The 18,644-nt window shown below is 42.1% G+C and overlaps 1 protein-coding gene across 3 annotated transcripts in view; it reads left to right on the top strand.

The window, feature by feature from the left end:
* PRICKLE1 (prickle planar cell polarity protein 1) overlaps positions 1–15,753 on the top strand; it is a 65,865-nt gene extending 50,112 nt beyond the window's left edge. For 2 of the 3 annotated variants that reach the window (XM_074827417.1, XM_074827418.1), the window contains exons 2-8: positions 6,132–6,311; positions 8,572–8,685; positions 9,523–9,660; positions 10,168–10,371; positions 10,935–11,121; positions 11,257–12,120; positions 13,493–15,753. In XM_074827417.1, the coding sequence (XP_074683518.1) occupies positions 6,180–6,311; positions 8,572–8,685; positions 9,523–9,660; positions 10,168–10,371; positions 10,935–11,121; positions 11,257–12,120; positions 13,493–14,349 (2,496 nt within the window). In that variant the 5' untranslated portion in view covers positions 6,132–6,179 and the 3' untranslated portion in view covers positions 14,350–15,753. Of the gene's footprint in view, positions 1–6,131; positions 6,312–6,481; positions 6,560–8,571; positions 8,686–9,522; positions 9,661–10,167; positions 10,372–10,934; positions 11,122–11,256; positions 12,121–13,492 lie in introns of those variants that run through there. The other variant, XM_074827419.1, reaches the window with a different exon arrangement.
* The last annotated feature ends 2,891 nt before the right edge of the window (positions 15,754–18,644 follow it).

Consider the following 18,644-nt stretch of genomic DNA (forward strand, 5'->3'; position numbering starts at 1 on the left):
TTTCGGGCGTTAAACACGGACAGAAGTCCTGGCGCTGAACCACGCGTCCGCCGTGTCCTCGGCGCAGGAATTTATCGCTTCTGGTGGTCCCCAGGGCGGGCGACGGGGCCGCCGCCCCTTCCTGCCTCGGGGCCGGGGGCAGGAGCGGCGCCCCGCTTCCCCCCTCCTCCTCCCGCCTGGGGCAGCACTGCGGAGGGAAGGTCGCTGGCGGGAGACATTCCCCCGCCGCCCAGCCGGAGGAGCGGTGAGGGGCGCCCGGCGCTGGGGCCGCACTCCTGTCCCGGCGGGGGATGCTGGGGGTCCGGGGGAGCCCCCCGGGGGTCCGGGCGGGAGGCGCTGCCGGTGCCGGCCCGGGGCGCGTTTCGGGGGGGGAGGAGCGCTCGGGAGGCTGCTCCCTCCCGGCTTGCAGCCCCGGGGGAGGGGAGGACGTGGAGGCGGTGCAGGTAGCAATCCCGCCGCGCTGCCAGCGGGCGGGACGGGGAGGGGAGGACAGGAGGAGCCCCCCCCTCTTTCCTCGGCGGGGCTGTGCCTGGCGCTGGCCGCTCCTCCGGACCTGTCCGGGGAGGGAAGCCGCGCCCGTCCCGGAGCCGGGGAGCTGCGGACGCCTCGCCGGGTCTGTTGGGCTTTCCAGCCCCGGGGGCAGAGGGGAAAGGGGCTCTCGGTTTAAAACAGCGAGGGGGCGCGGGGTCGGGTCTGCAGCGGGCGGCGCCTCTCCCGCGCCTCTGCCGGCTCGCCGGCAGCCTTGCCGCTGCCCCGACGCTGGGGAGAGGGCGCCTGCGGTTCCTGGTATCCGCTCTCCCCCGCGGCTCGTCCGGGGTGGGGGGTGCCGGTGCCTCCGCGCCGCCGGTGGGAGACCGGAGCCGCTGCGGGGCTGGGGGCGCCTCTCACCCACCGTAACGTCCTTGAAACTCGGGCAGGAGGGGAAAAAACCCACCTGTCCTTCAGAGAGCTCTGCCTGCTGAAGAAGGCAGCGTCCCGGCTCCTCTGAGATGAGCGCGTACGGCTCGGCGCGTCTGTCAGAATAAACCGGGCTGTGCGTGGAATCTTTTTTTTTTCTTTCTTTTTTTTTTTTTTACAACTCCAGTCTTGTGACTTACTGAACACTTTCTTGAAGTGTTTTCTCTGGAAACTTGTCTCAAATGAGGGCTGTGAGCCCTAACAAAGAAGGGTGTTGTTTGGGAGCCAACAGGTGACGGGGTGAAACCTGAGTATATGTGTACATTGGAGTAAAGTCTGGCTGCTGTTTAAAATAGAATTTTAAAAAATCAATAGGAGACTGTAAAAGGCAAGGTTTCTTTCCTTCTAAATCTATACACCCTCCGAAGGAGAGAGGAAGCATCCGTGAGAATCACGCTTCCTCAGCTAGAGGTTTGTCCTTGCCGGCGTTGCCATCCTCGCCGTGCCAGGCGTGACACGGCCAAGTGAGACGTGTTGGTGTGGGCCGAGGCTTTGTCACAGTGCTTCCTCCCTTTGTTAACGCAGGTAGCTTGTCTTTGCAGTGTGGCTCGTCAAAAGTAAATACTCTGAGAAGGATCGTCCGACTTGCAGTTGGAAAAGTGCTCTTTGCGCCAGGATGCTAGAGGAGGAAAGTGGTTAACTATTCTGTCGGTCCGTGTATGCTGGCTAATGAAAGGGAAAACTAGTTCTTACTCCTAGGGTCTATCTAAAGGTCTGTTGAATGGCCAAGTATAGAGGCTTCATTCCGTTGCTCTGGATAGTTCATTACTCAAGGGACCCAAGAGCTGGAGAAGTTGCTGTGTGCTGGTGCTGATAAAAACTCTGCTCAACTCTGGATCCGTATTTCCCAAGTACCGAGCTATAGAGCTGTCCGTAAATACGTTACTTATACTGCAGGTAGGGAATGGGACTTTCTGATCATTTGTGTAATATATATTGGAAATAAGTCTTTCAGTTATTAATGGTTATTTTACGGTGGTTTATTGCTGCTGTATTACACCCTTCCTCTTCTAATGTAGTTATGCACCAGGGATCCAATAAGCAGGTGAATGGGCTGGCCATGCTAATCTTAACTCGTTGAGCCCTCATTGTGAATGGATGCATGTGATATGCATCTTGTATCCCCTATAGCCTTGTTAACAAGCCTTCTAACAAAAAAGTTGTTAAACAATTTGCCCTGCAGGACAGAGTAAAACAGCAGGGGATGGGCAAGGAGATGTTTGTCTAACTGTGCTCACAAATCATGACCTCTTCTATCTGGTCAGGGGTGAACATAATCAGTGAACTGGAAATCCTAGTGCAGGGATAACCTTTATACGGGGTTCAGCAATAGCTTTGCTCTAAATATGTCCTAATATTTTGTGTACCAGTAGGTTTGTAATTAGGAGTGTAGTTTATCCTCACTGGTAAGAACTTTTGTCATAATGTGGTTCCATTAGTGGGGAAAAAAAGCATTAATTGCTTTTCTTTTTAAATTAAATTTAGCTGTTTATCTCAATTATGTTATTCATAGCTGTCAAGCTGCCAGTGACATACATACCTCTTTGTAGGCTATGAAGCTTTTTTTGAGAAGGTAGCATTTGAACAGAGCTGAAACCTCAAAATGTTCCATGGACTTTAAGAAAGTAAAACAAAGCATCCTTGCAGTGTTTTGTAGATGTCATGGCAGGAGTAGAAAGACCACCTTTCTACTCATCCCTTGGAAAGCATTTATTTTTTCAGCTGTTGTTTATATTCATTTGAATCCTCCTTAGGATTTAATCATTTTAAACAGATCGCTTTGAAGGATGAGTGTGGTTGGGGGACAGGGAGGAAGAACCCTGTAGTTTTAAAATGCAAACCAAATTACACTTGAGCAGGAGAGGAAGGAGGACTCCTAAACAAGCAATTGCTAAAATAGTTCTGCAGGTAGCCTGCTGTTAAGCTGGGCTGGTTTAGAAACCTCACTCTTAGCAACACCATAATATTTGTGACATGGTGGTATTGATATATGGTGCACTGTCAGTCATTTTATAGCTGGTTTAACATCAGCTCTATGGCAGCGTTTTTCTTTTAAAGTGAATGCTGTCCTTTGAGTAATCTCGGTTCATTGAGATTTATGAACCTCGCTTTAAACGTTTCCAGTTGCCTCGTCTGGGGTGGAACACCCTGACTGTAAAGTTGCATTTAACAGTTGGAGGTGAGGTGTATTCTTCCTTCATTCTCTACCAGCCATCCTTTCAACCTGCCCTGTATCACTGGGAAATGGACCTGTGGGTCTGTGGTTTTCTCTTGTTGGAGCTGGAGTGCGTGCTGTCTGAAATGAATGGGTCAGAGGTGGCCCAGGCAGGATTAGTCTCTGTGGAAAAGCAGTGTGGCCTCTCATACCAATGCCTTGTCTTCCTTTGGAATTAGGCAACAGTCCTTCACTTACGTACGTACCTTTGCTATACTTCAAATCCCAACCTTACCCAGCACTGCTTTTTGACATGTAGAAGTAGCATGTAGCCTTAGTGTTCAAAAATCCTGAGAAGTTAACAAGTCTTCATGCATTCAGATTTTGGTTTGTTTCCTTGTCTTTCAAAAGAAGAAAGTAAGTAAGAGAAGTTAATCTTTGATCTTAAGGAGAGAGGTTTTTGAACAGCCAGTATGAAGCCATTACTCAGTTACCTGTGTGCTTGTGAGCGTGGGGTGTGTGAGCAAGCCAGGGGTACACCCTGCTCGAGTGCCTGGGGACTGGCAGAGCTGAACCTGTCTCTTTGCCTAAATTACATTTCAGATCTGCTTCCTGTGGTGCGGTTGAGGTGAGGCTGCCTAATGAAATGTTGGCAAAGGTGTTTCACCTAGTGACTCCTTTTATTCCTGGGTTATTGGCCAGGAGTCAGTTCTTGAAAAGTGACAATTTGACCAACACAAGTTCTTGTGTTGCAATGCCATAACAGTTGGAAATACCAGCTTACGTGTCAGTGAGTGGCACAAATACCAGCTTACGTGTCAGTGAGTGGCACGTTATTGTAAACCAGATATCTACCTCTTTCTGAAGGGAAATTGTAAAACAGTTCATCTGCTGCTACAATCATCTTGGAAGGAATTGGGCTTCTCAGTGATACTCGTAGTAATTTTATAATTCAGAATTATTTGGATATAGATGATGGAGGACAAGCTGCCAACCTGAGCATCTCCATTCGTCCACAACAATGAGCACTTGCCTTTTTTTACTAGAGTGATTTCTTAACTGTATCACAGTATTCTTCTGTCCCTCCTTCCTCGCACCTCGGTTTTAAACAAGCAATAACAAAAACATACCTGATGCTTGACTTCATTTCCACTAGTATGTGGAGAGGGGAAACAGTTTTGTATCACTTATCATCTGTTTCTGAAGGAAACTGATTCAAGGGATCTAGTATGTACCAGGATGTCTGTCTGCCCATTTTAAATATATAAGATTGAGCTTTTAGGACTGAGTTTGGTTTTAGTCACTTTCCTTGACAGAGGCTGTAATATGGTGATGCTAAGCCTAGAAACTGTTTTGCTAACCTTCAGTTGTTCAGCTAGAGTAAGATTTCAGAAATTTGCCTTGACAGCTCACAAGCTTTATAGAAATAGCCTGTTCTCAAAGGGGAGGTTGGGAGGTTTGCTTGCGCCATCAAATATTAAATGAATCTTTTATTACAGTGCAGTATAATAGAAATGTGTTGGCATCTTAGCAGTGCACCAAAAATAGCGCATATTTTTTGAACCAGAAGTTCTTGGAGTAAAGTTAACAGACAAGTTAATTTTTTTTGTGCACTAGTCCAGTGGAAGAGTTAAGTAATCCCATCTCTTTTTATTGGGTGTGGGAATATATAGACATATTGAAAATGAGGGTAAATAGACTGTGTAATATTCAATATCATAATTTCTCTTGAGTTTTGCAGCTTTGGATGCATGTGGTCACTTTTTATGGAGCAGGTTTGGGTTTACGTACTGAATCAACAGAGCCAGGCACTAACAGTGCCTCACACTTCAAGGAGGAAGAACTTCTGTTGAGTAACTAGCAGAATACTTGAGTACACGGTCTCAAATCTTTCTTCCACCTGTGATTGATCAGCAAATTGTTTTCTTTAATATGGTGGTGATGAGACTGGAAATGTAATGTGGGACCCACCAGAAGTTTTTAGATTGCTCTCCCCTTTAGACCCACCAGCAAGGTTATATGTCAAGGAGATTAAAATTTTCTACAGCTCAAATCTAGCATTGACAAGATTGCATCTGTGTTTAGATGAATAGGTGAAAGAATTGCCTAAAATGGGAAGGCACGTTTTACAGTAATGTACAGGATGTCTGTCATGGTAGGATACATCCTCTCTGCTTTTGGTTATCTGTATTTCACTGAAATTCCTGGTCTAAATTTCATAAGAACTTCTGCTAGAATTAATGTAATATATTTATCTTAATAAGCTTTTTACTGCAGAATGCTATGGATGTTGGTGAGAGCCTTCTTTGCGAGTTGTGACTCAAAATGATCCCGCTGATACTAGCTTCGCAGGCTTCATGAATCAACAGAAGCATCTCCCTGTAGGGTTTTAAATTAACAGAACAATCATGATCTATTTTACAGAGCCTAATCTGGCATAATTGGATTTCAGATATTTAACTGGACCAACGCCCTTCCACGCCAGTACAGCTAAAACAAAGCTCTTGGAGGAATCCAGCAGACGGTCGCTGCTCTGTGCCTAGCTTGTGAAAAACAGAATGCTACTTGCACAATCGTCTTTCCCCAACAACTTCTTTAGTTTTTGACAAGCGATTGTCATGTCTTTTGCATTACTACATTGGTGGTAGTAATGACTTGAGGAAGAGCTCATGACATTCCTTTTGATAATATCTGCTCAATGAATCTTTCCTAGATATGCCTACATATAACCTGTGATGTGAAACAAGCAGAAGTGTAAAAGATGACAAGTGTTAATATTGAAATGCATTGTGGTTGCCAAACATGGTAGTGTGTGTCTAGTTTTCTTTTTCTCAAGTAGTTTTATTTTTATAACTCTTTTAAGCACTTTTGAATTGCTTGTAGCAAGCTGTAATGATGCTTCAATCATTTGTTGTTCTGGGCCACACAGGGAATACTAAACTGTTGTAAGATCATTTACACTGATAATTAGTTGTTGCATGTTCAAATTTATTAAAACTCTGTTAATCTCTTCTTCCAGATCAATTGCTTGATGAGCTGCAGCTGAAATATTTAACGCTTCACACTTATGCCATTGGAGATGGAGCCCAAAGCCAACAATCTTGTTTTCGGGTGTCAGCGAAGCTCAACATCTGATGATGACTCTGGCTGTGCCTTGGAAGAATATGCCTGGGTCCCCCCAGGCCTCAGACCAGAGCAGGTACCAACTCTGCTTCTGCATTTTTAAAATAAGCCTCGTAAGGACTAAGGGAGTGATATGCTGCTTCTACAAGTCTAATTAAATTCTTACAATATAAAGTCGTCTAGAGCTCTTCACTGCTTGTTTTGTTTTCAGTTCCAATGAATGAGGCTGTGTTTAGGGAGCTTAAAATCCTCTTCACTGAGGAGTTTTATGTTCCAAGAAAAAAGTTTCCAGACAAGATTTTTCAATAAATATGTGCCACAGAGGTATGTATTGTCATGTCTAAAAGCAGCATAGAAATTTGCTTTCTATGTGAAGTTATTACTGATTAAAGCTTGTGGCATTGTGCTACTTGGCTGGTACTCCTCTGCACTTGTACAACTTTTTAAATAATTTGGCATTTGACATCTAGAACGTGTATGTTACTACAGCACACATAAAGCGTTCTGTCACTGTGACAAGTAGTAATGTATTTTACGCTTGTTTAAATAGTTGTATGCCTGCCATTTGTTCATGGCAGGTTTTCTCTTGTACAGTCTGTGGAGCTGACACTTCTGGGTGGGTTGGGCTGTTCCTTCCCCTCTACCCTTTCTTCTTTATGTTTTGTAGCATCACAGTAATGAAAAAAAAAAAGTGAAATTATTGATGAGCAAGTTGCTATGGGAGATCAAAATGAACCTCTCATGGTATTTATTTACTTGATGATATTGCAACTGTGCTGAAGCTGTGTACTTGGTAATACCCAGAACTCAGACTCCAGTGTTAAACGGACAGAGTGGCTTTGTAGTGTCTGCTAATGGAGGCAGAGCAACCCTCCTTCAGCTGGCAAGCTAATACAGTCCTTAGTCATAAAGGTGTAGAAGATGTCTCCTTTTTGCTATGCAGAGATTTTCTTAATCATAAATAAAGTAACAAGTCAGCAGGAATGGCAAATAATGGGCTATTTTTAGGGAAACTCTTTTTATCGCTTACTTAAGCATATATAAGGATCGTGATGAATCAGACCTTAAGGCAAACAGCAAGCTAACATTTTGCCAGAACAATTAAGTGCCCTAAAATACGCTCATAATCCATCTAGCTCAAACTCACTAAAGATTTTTTTCCAAGAAGAACGACCTATTTTGAGAACAGTGAAATAAACTTGAGAACAAGGGCATAAAGTACCTTTAAAGCTCCAGTTCTTACTGCATGTTGTTATCTTTTCCTGGAGCTTCTTGAAATAAAGTCAGTAGTAAGTGGGCTTACATTAGACTTGTGATGGTTAAATTTTGGTTAAATGAAGACCAAGTCATGTTTTGTACAACCTTTCCCATATAATTTTGATTGCTTCCTGAGTCAAGTGACTGATTACTGCTTCTTTTTCATCTGTCTTGCACACTAATAAGCTGTTGACCTGAGCATTATTTAAATCTGGATGGCAAGTAATATTTTTGCCAGTAGTCGGCTCTTATTTACAGCCCCAGGCCTCGTGACAAGCTGGAAACTGCATAGGAAAAACAATAAATCTGTAGCTGTTCCACAAAAATATTTTTTGCCATTGGGCTTTGTCATAGTGTTCATTACAGCTTTCCTGTCATAATTTTCTTCTGGGGAAAAAAAAAAAAAAAAAGAGTGAAGATTGATAGGTGTGTACACCTAATATTGATTTCTTTATCAAAAACATGCAGCCCGTGAAGATTTCGCAGTTAATTTACATCTGATTGAAATGTGGCTGGATCCAGCCTCCTCCCAAGGGAAGGATGTTTCCACCTTCTTACCAAAGCCCACATGGAAGCAATGAAAGCTGATGCTTTGGGTGAACCTTGATCAGCAGGAGACTACAAAACAGCTTTTGTCTCAACAATGTGTAAAATGCAGAGAGCAAATTAAATTTGTTTATATAGTGGCTGTTTTCTGGAAAGCTTCATGCCTTGTGTGGTAAATTGCAGAGGGAAACTTGGAATTTCCACGGGGTTGTTGACCAGCCCTGAAGGGGGTGGGAATAATGAGAACATTAAATGTGCATAATTTATGATACCCCCTCCTAATTGTCACTGCAAATTGCATTCCAGAAAAACAATTCAGCAGCTGTGTGCTAGTTTTATCAGAGACAATTCAGGTTTGCTGAGCTGGTTCATCTGGGTCTCGTATTTTCAGCACAAACCCTGTCACAGGTCTAATGTAGCGTAACCTTCTTACTTTGTAAATGAGACCTGAGATAAAACAGTAGCTGAAGGACGCTTGCAGGGCTTGGGTGATGTGTGCCCCTCAGTCTGAGCTCTGTGTTCCTCCTGGTCAGGTCCAGCTGTATTTTGCCTGCTTGCCAGAGGAGAAGGTCCCTTACGTTAACAGCCCTGGAGAGAAACACCGAATTAAACAACTTCTGTATCAGCTGCCACCCCATGATAACGAGGTAAATACGGAATTCAGGTTGCAGCATCAGGGCTTAGGTCTCCCTGGCGGTTTTACATGGAGAATTACCTACCTGTGTATTTATTACAAGCCTAAACCATGGCCTGCAGTGGCATCTGACCTATAAAGCAGCACGGTGTGTACACTGAGTCCATTGTTTAGCTGTCCGGTTGGCTTGTGAGCAGATAAGAGCTGTCTGGAAGGACACTGCCTTTGCTTGCTATGGAGGCTGGTGTCACTGCAATAAACTTAACACAAGTTGGTTTTATAGTGTTTGCAGCCACCCACCAATTACCAGGAACCTACAAATTCCTGGAATTGCATTGTAGCACACAAAAAGGATGCTTTGTGATAGTAAAAGGTTTGCATCTCAGATATGCAGTGTAATTTGGAGTAGAAGTGGAAATAACAAACAAGCTCTTTGTAAGGAAAGGGGGCGGGGGTGTCAATACTTAAGATCTTGTGTATACCGCAATACTTAGTTGCGGGCACTTAACCGTAAATCTAAAGGGCAATGTTATGGCTGGTTTAGGTTCATTCCATTATTTTAGGATAGCAGCAGGTTTTGGTTTGGCTTTTTAAAATCTTATTTCTTGCCTAGACAACTCCTTAGTTTAGTGTAGTGGGTTTTTTCCCTGCAATACAAAATCACTTCTCCGTATTACTTTTGTATTATGCCATATTAGCTAAATACCAAGATAGTAGAGAAGACAAATTGGAAAAGTTTAATGACTGCCAGCACGCCAAATGAATTTCTTGCATATATGCACTTACTTATTAAACTGTTACTTTAAAAGCTCAGTATCTAAAATAAGTTCTCCTGTGTTTTCCCTGGAAGGTGAGATACTGCCAGTCTTTAAGTGAAGAAGAAAAGAAGGAACTGCAGATGTTCAGTTCTCAGCGCAAAAAGGAGGCACTCGGCCGAGGCACTATTAAACTACTCTCAAGAGCAGTGATGCATGCGGTTTGTGAACAGGTAATACTCCTGGTGCCACAAGCCAACTAGCGGGCTAAATAATGGAAAACTACAGTATCTCAATATTAAATGTATTAAATGTAGGCTTATCTCTGTCTATGTCTGAACACACACACACACACAAAAAGATTATTTTTGAAACTGCATGTAAATAGAAAGAAGGTAGTGTTTGCTTAAGCAAAACACAACCTTTGGTACTGGGAATGAAGTGAATCTGATTCATTCCTACTCAAAAAAACTTGTTGCTGACTCATACTGAAGTAATGACAAATGAAAAACAGGCATATGCTTAAAAATGTTATCATATATAAAATGAACTTCTATTTGCAAAAGGTTTGTTGATGCACAGAATTTGTTTAAACTAAAATTGAGAATATTTTTTTCCCTCTTGTCAGAATTTTGGAATAAAACCTGCATATATTAGGTTGGGTGTTTTAACTTCGTTTAAATGCTAGAAGGCAGTAGTTTGGGATGGGAAGTGTGTTCACTTTCTGGTTTTGTTCCTAGTGTGGTACAAAAGTAAACGGTGGTGAAGTTGCAGTTTTTGCGTCGAGAGCTGGGCCTGGTGTGTGCTGGCATCCCTCATGTTTTGTGTGCTTCACGTGTAACGAGCTGCTTGTTGACCTTATTTACTTCTACCAAGATGGAAAAATCCACTGTGGCAGACACCATGCTGAACTTCTCAAACCTCGATGTTCAGCCTGCGATGAGGTAAATAATTCACATTTTACAGCCAGTCTACACTCCTGTTTGACTAACAAACTGCGTTACTTGAGCAATTACTAACTTCAGATGCATTTGTTTAAGAAGTCGGGACTCTGCTGCATAGATGTGTTTGAAGGCTGAAGGATGTTTCATTTCTTGTCAAATTGGCAATAATACAGGCAATGTGATGGTATTTAGAAAGCACGTGCTTGTTTGTATTTAGAACTGAATGTTGTAGATTTAATTAGAAAAAGGATCTGTACAAGTACTCCAAAATATCATCCTGATAGTTTCTTTAATGGCTGCATTCTTACGTTTTCCTTTATGTGTTTTGCTTTAAAAAGGACAGGTTTTTCTTTTTTTTCCTTTTTTTTTGTTTTTGTTACAGAAAAGGTCAGAAAGCTGCAGTTGCTATGGGAGATTGTTGTTTCTATCTTTGTATTCAAGAGGCAGCTAAATAAAAATAAACTTAGCGTATGAACTGCACAATTAGGATATTTCGCATGTTCTAACTCCCAAGGTGAGGTTTTGGCCACTTAACTAAAAGTTTACTTCTTATCTCTGAAAAGATAATTTTTGCTGATGAGTGTACAGAAGCTGAGGGTCGCCACTGGCACATGAAGCACTTCTGTTGCCTCGAGTGTGAAACAATCCTGGGTGGACAGAGATACATCATGAAGGATGGGCGACCATTCTGCTGTAACTGTTTTGAATCTCTCTATGCGGAATACTGTGAGACCTGCGGGGAACACATTGGTATGTTCTTTTTAAGCATTAAATTTACAAATTAAGGGAAAGTCAATTTATGAAATCATTTCACATTCTAGAAGTGTGGATTCTGCAAGCATTTTTTTAGAGAAACCCAAAGCATTGCTTTTTCTCCCTTCCCAGGTGTTGACCACGCTCAGATGACCTACGATGGACAGCACTGGCATGCCACAGAGACTTGCTTTTCTTGTGCTCAGTGCAAGACCTCTTTGCTTGGCTGCCCTTTCCTTCCAAAGCAAGGGCAGATTTACTGTTCAAAAACCTGCAGCTTGGGAGAGGATGTTCATGCCTCCGACTCTTCTGATTCTGCATTTCAGTCTGCTCGATCCAGAGATTCCAGGAGGAGTGTTCGCATGGGAAAAAGCAGCCGGTCAGCCGACCAGTGCCGCCAGTCTCTCCTCCTCTCACCCGCCCTCAATTACAAATTTCCTGGTCTTTCAGGCAATGCTGATGATACTCTTTCTCGTAAACTGGATGACTTAAGCCTTTCAAGGGAAGAGGCAAGCTTTGTTAATGAAGACTTCTGGAAAGGAAGAGTAGAGCAAGAAATGCCTGAAGACCCTGAAGAATGGGCTGAACATGAAGACTACATGACTCAACTTCTTCTGAAGTTTGGTGATAAAAGCCTCTTCCAGCAGCCCACTGAAGTAGACATTAGATCGAGCGAACACTGGATTTCTGATAGCATGGTCAAGAGCAAGTTGGACTTGAAAAAAAATAATCCAAGCCTAGCAAGTAAGAAGTATCAATCAGACATGTACTGGGCCCAGTCACAAGATGGCTTGGGTGACTCTGCCTATGGCAGCCACCCAGGCCCTGCCAGCAGCAGGAAAATCCAGGAGCTAGACATGGAACATGGGGCATCAGGATACAAACATGACCAAACACCATGGTACGGAGGTTCACTTGAATGTTTGTCTGACCTGAAACAGCAAGAACAAAGTGTTCGAGACTCAATGGATTCTTTGGCTTTGTCTAACATAACAGGTAATGGGGGAAAAAATGACTGGTTTTGATGGAGTATTTTGAACTTTTCATATCTCTGATTTCTAAAAAGCTTTAGTAGCAAGAGATGCATGTAAAGTATGCAATAGCTTTTATCATGCACATATTCTTCCACAAGATACATTTCTGCTATTTCTATTTAAATTCTTCTTTCCTTTTGAATTCTCTTTCGTTTGCTTATAACAAAAAAATCCATAAACAGAGTAAGAATGGTCTTGGATTATGCATTTGTTTATACAAACGACCGCTTTAAGCAAATGAAGATTTATTTTTTCCATATCTTAAGTACAAGAAGTTGCATTATATACTAGGGTAATATTAAAAATAATCTGCAAAACACTTCAGGTAATATAATGATTGCTTGTAAAAGTATGTAGAAAATCTGCAAGGATGGTAACCTGTTTAGGCTTAGGAAATGAGGTTTATAAGATTATCTTTCTTCATTGACTAAAGAGAAACTGATAATCCACTTTTGTGAACCTCCTTGTCAAACATGATTGAAATTAGCCAAAGGAATAAAAGTCAGATATGCAAGTGTCTGTGTGTGCGTGCGTGTGTGTGTGTGTGTTAACCTTCCTTTCCTATTTCTCTACAAAAAACCCAAACCTGAGAGTTAGGTATGAGAGACCCATTTTAAGTATCCTCTTCTCCATTCCTTTCCTTCTGTAACCTGCATTATTGTAGCTCCTCATGTAGCTCAGGCCTGACCACATGCTGCATTGCCCAAGCAGTAATGAAGGAACTGATGAGGGGAGCTTGATTCAGGGTCACGGGAAGAAGAGGAACTAGAGGTGTTGCACCCGGGAAGGTCACAGGGCAGATGACGCTGTTGTTGTGGGAATAAAGGGTCATTGGGCACAGATCTGGAATAAACCAGGCCAACTTACTGCTGATGATTTTTGGAGGGCAAGGATCCTTCTTTGCAAGGCAGTAAGCCTGGCTTTCCTGTAGCAACAGTTGGAATATTGAACTTAATGATACCAGAAGCATGAAATATTTTAGCCTTAAAAATGGTAAGCATGAACTGTAGAATAATTTAAAGAAATTCTTTTTTTCTTAGAGGCTTAGATGTATGCGTGTTAGAGCTGTTTAAAAATTTTAAACCCATTAAATTTCTTCTGCTCTTGATGTTCTAATGTTAGCTAATTCTTTAGTAATCAGAGCTAATACTTAAATATTTTAAGTCAAAGCTTAATTCTTCTATGAAGCTAGTCCTTTTGGTAATAGTTCCAAATAACACTAAAAAGGTCTGCTTTACTGAAAAGAAATGTTCAATATTTTGTTATAATACTTACCTCTTGGATGGTCCTCTCATTTATTTTTTTTCCCTCTCTTTTCTCTATTCCCACCACAGGGGCTTCAATGGACGGAGAAAGCAAGCCACGGCCATCTCTTTACTCTCTGCAAACTTTCGAAGAACTGGAGGTAGAGGACTGTGAGAAAATGAGCAACATGGGAACTCTGAATTCTTCAATGCTCCACCGGAGCACAGAGTCCTTGAAGAGTCTGAGCTCAGAGTTGTGTCAGGAAAAGGTCTTGCCGGAGGAAAAGCCAGTGCATATGCCTGTACTGAGAAGATCTAAATCCCAGTCTAGACCACAGCAAGTGAAGTTTTCGGATGATGTTATTGATAATGGAAGTTATGAGAATGTTGAAATACGTCAGCCTCCAATGAGTGAAAGGACTCGTAGGCGTGTTTACCATTTTGAAGAGCGTGGAAATCGGCCTTCTCATCATCGTAGAAGGAGTAGGAAGTCTCGTTCAGATAATGCACTTAACTTGGCCACAGAAAGAAGATGCTCTCCAAGAGAGAGATTTCGTTACTACTCCCCTCAGGATCATGAAAAATTTATTCAAAATAGAAGCTCACGTGAGATTCGGGCATATATTCAAAATGCGGAGCTGTATGGACAATATGCCCATACTAGGTCTGATTATGCACTGCGGAATCAGGTGGTTGATAAGTTTTTTGGATTGTATGGTGAGGAAGATGACTCCTGGTGTTCAACTTCATCTTCATCATCTGATTCTGAAGAGGAAGGATATTTTCTAGGACAGCCAATTCCACAGCCACGATCACTGAGATACCCCTATTACACAGATGACCTGTCTGGTCCAACTACTGCATTATCTAGTTCTCAGTTTGGACAAAGGACAACCAAATCAAAGAAGAAGAGGGGACACAAAGGAAAAAATTGCATCATTTCTTAATTTGTTTTTAACAGTCGGGAAGACCAGTCAACTCTGTAGCTACAGTTTGAACCACATCTTTTTATATTAATAATTGTACGTAGGCAAGTTGCTAAGGTTCTTAATGCTTTGCCAGTGTAAATGATAACCCTGCCAGAGTTTACATTGTACAAGTAACATTCAGAAATGTCACTATGCCAAATGATGATCTGCTCGGATATTGCTAGGTTTACGTATTACATTTCAGCTGTCAGAATACTGTTATTGCAGTTCTTGATACAGATGTTTTGTAGACGTTTTATTTTATGCTCGCTATTCACTTATGTTGAATTATCTGAGAGAGGGGATTCAACAGAGATCAATAAATGAAATTGTCAGTCCTGTGCTATAGCTATACCCACACAGGGTGATCTTTGACTTTTTCCTCTTACCACCAAGAAAAAGAAGGCTCTATACTGTGCCCTTTCTTCACTGATAAAACTCCTCCTTCAAGTTTCCTTACAAAAACTGTTGTGTTTTTTTTTTTTTTTTTAATTTGGGAAAACGCTCCTTTTCCAAAGAGTCCACTATTAAAGGGGCAAAAATCAGAATGTGGGAGCTGAAATGCTTGAGGCCTTGATGTATCCTAAAGCAGCAGTAAATGGTTTACACATTTAACTTTCATGTTTTCCCCTCCACAATTTTTTAAGAATTCTAAGGGGTTTCTTTTGGTGCCTGTTTAAAGGAAGATACTCATTCAGCTGCTGGAGTTGGACTTAGCTGCCAATGAGTGGTGATGGTTTTTAGGCTGTGCCCCCCACCCCCTATCAGTGAAAGAGAGGTACAAGTGCTGGAGTCCTTTGCTCAGGCATGTAACCCCATTTAAGTCAATGAATCTACTTACGTAACAAATACTTTCATAAGGGCTTAAAGGATTAGGCTCCAGAATTGTGTCTTTTCAAATGCATTATCCAGGTTTTAAAATGTATTAGCTGCAATTCTAAATCAAAAAACATTGATATTTATAATGTAGTATTTCATAGGCTTAAATGTATTCATAATTTAACAGTGCAAATACTAATGTACATATTGTACAGTTAAAATTTTAAAAGCTGAATATTTTTATATCCCTGAATTTGAAGAAGTTTGTTACAATATCAAACTAGATTTGTTAGGGGTTTAACAGCAGCATTATGGATGAAATATTGCTTGTATTTTAGTCAGGGGTTTTAAGTTGAAAAATATTGAAAAATGTTTAGTGCAAAACAGCTTAATTTTGTCTACTAGGTATGAAAAGCTCTGTATGCATGGTGGGGCTATGTAAATACTCTCTAAGCTATGGCCCTCTTAATCTTGCAAGTGTTATTTATGGGTCAAGCAAAATGTAAACTATATAAATGTAAAAACCACACAAGCCTGGAATATATCAGTACAACAAATATGCAACTCCTCTGGTTGTGGATTTTTTTTTTACTATTATTATTGTTCCTCTCTTTGCCCAGAAATAGTTTCTGAAGTTCACCTGTATAAAGGAAGAGAGATGCTGGGTGGTTCTAGAAGGGCAAGCTGGCAAAAAAACTCCGAAGTAGTAGGTAATCTCAGAAGTTGCCTTGAACTCATATATGGAGCCGGAGCTATGTTAAGGAATAATAAACTTCTTCCAACTTTTTAGATAAAGGGCAGAAATTTGTTACTTGAATTAACAGCGACATCCACCAATTAAGATAGTAAATGCTAAAGCCATTGGCCTTCTGACCACCTGAAGAAAGGTAATTACTGAAATAACAGAAGCCTGGCAAATTGAACTAAGCTTGTAATTCTTGAGGGTATAGGAGTTTTACAATAAAAGCAACTAGAAGTAAGGGAGGGAACGGACACATAGGTATTGTCTTACACCAAAGAAAATGAAGCTATTGCTAAATCAAACTAGCAGTTGCTTGCTTGTATTTTTCAGGGTAAAATAAGCAAAAGATCCTTTACTCCCAGAGGTGGTATTCACCATATAAGTCACTTTTCTAGTACAAACAAGTCTTGTGTACATGAAAGCTGATCAAAGTAATATCATGCTACATCGCAGGGGCCCATGGGCGGCTCATGGGATGCTTCCAGCTGGCGGGCTGCTGTGGTGGCTGAGGCAGGTTTGCTTTCCTAGCAGCCAAACAGCAGAGCCCGAGGCAGGAGCTCTGACCTGTTTTCCCTCAAGACCAGACCCAGCCAAGGAAGGTAGGGTTGCACAGCACGATGCCTAGGGAAACCGTGTTCCAGTGTGTTGCCTTCCAGGGGTTAAGCAGCTTGTTGAGAGCTAGTTTAGATACCTCTGCTCTGAGGCACGCACATCTCCCTTACCTGTGCTGGGCTGCAGGACCACAAGTAATTAACAGTGTTAGAAAACATTTGGAAAGCTTTGTTTTGCTGAGGAATAGACTGGTAAGAGATGTTCGTGACAGGGAAAGAATAACAGGTACTTGTAAGCACCGTTAATGAAAGAGGGGCTGACTTGGATTTTTATCCACTTTAAAAATGATACACTAAGTTTAAAGATAGCCGTACAACTTTGTTATTAGAACAACTTTGTGTTATTAGAACTGGCACTTATATTCCAACTGGAGCTTATACCCTGGTAGGCACCTAAGCATCACACAGCTGCACACTCAAGGGGAGGGGGGAGATAATCAGAACAGTAAAAGTGAGAAAACTCGTGGGATAAACACAGTTTAATAAGTAAAAGAATACCAAAACAAACCCCATTGATACAAAAAACCCCAGTTGCTCTCCACTAGTCAACAGATACCCAGCCAGTCCCTGAGCAATGGCAGCCCTGGCAAAATACCCCCACCCTGATTTTATTGCTGCGCATGACGCCACACGGTATGGAATGTCCCTTTGGTCAGTTGGGGTCAGCTGTCCCGGCTGTGTCCCCTCCCAACTCCTTGTGCACCCCCAGCCTACTCACTGGTGAGGTGGGGTGAGAGGCAGAAAAGGCCTTGGCTCTGTCCAAGCGCTGCTCAGCAATAACTAAAACATCCCTGAATTACCAACGCTCTCTTCATCACAAGTCCAAAGCATAGCACCACCATACCAGCTACTATGAAGAAAACTAACTCTATCCCAGCCAAAACCAGTACAGCCTTCATAATAGTGAGAAGTATTAGGGCAATACATTATCCACATCCTCATCAAAAGAGGAAACCTTGCACAGACAACAGGGTGTCAAGGAACTGGTCCTTCTCTGATATGTGGCATTAGCTCCTTTCACAGTTGTGGTTTTATTGCTGATTTTCATGCTAACTGCTTACGTTGTCACTCCAAGCTGCCAACTCACCCAGTCAGGTTACTGATCTGTTCAGAACCACTTCAGCCTCAGCAGGTAGCACCGAATTTCCACGCTCCTTTCCTCCATTTTCCTCTTCCCTTTTTATTCTTTTAAGGCTATCTGGACATTAATGAGTAAGTTTTGTTTTCAGGAGCTCTAACGGTGACAAAGAAAAATTCCTCCATCACGGCATCTGGTTCCTTCCACCAATACTCCTTCCCAGGAGCTCCATCAAGGCTGGCCACCAGACCAAGGACAACTTTTTACATTGATATGAAATAAATTCAAAGTATATGTTTGCTTCTACAGGAAGCAAGACTAACAGCCATGTTTCTTGCTTAAGTGATTGGCATAATATTTTACTTTTACGTCAACACAAAGCATACATCACAAAAGGTTAAATGTGAACATTCAACATAATGACAAATGCTAAACAGAAAAGCAGTTACCTATCAATCACTCATGAATGTGAATTAAACCTTTCACAGAAATAGCACTTACCAAAAAAATCAAAAGGCTCCTTAGTTCATGAGTAAAATTTAATCCATTTCAAAAGAAAAGTTGGATTAAGCCAAGGACAACTTAACAAACTTTTGAAAGATCTTACTGCCTTACTAGCTAATCTAAAAAACCAAGAATATTGGCTGATGGGTTGGGCTTAAAGAGTTATAGTAACTGGAGTTACATCAGGCTGGTGGCCAATCACCAGTGGGATTGCCCAGGGCTCAATTTCAGGGCCAGTGCTTTCGTATTTTTATAAATTATATAGAAACAGGATTCAAACATACAGTAACTAAGTTTGCTGATGATACTAAACTAAGAGGAGCTGTGGGCTCCCGCAACGGTAGAGAGGCCTTGCAGAGAGATCTGGACAGACTAGAGAGCTGGGCAACCACTAACTATATGAAATTTTTTAAAAAGAGCAAGTGTCAGATTCTCCACCTGGGACTGGGTAATCCTGCTTATACGTACAAATTGGGAGATGAGAGGCTGGAGAGCAGCCCTGTGGAAAGAGATCTGGTGG

The sequence above is a fragment of the Strix aluco genome, chromosome 5 (genome assembly GCF_031877795.1).
Source record: "Strix aluco isolate bStrAlu1 chromosome 5, bStrAlu1.hap1, whole genome shotgun sequence".
Lineage (NCBI taxonomy): Eukaryota > Metazoa > Chordata > Aves > Strigiformes > Strigidae > Strix > Strix aluco.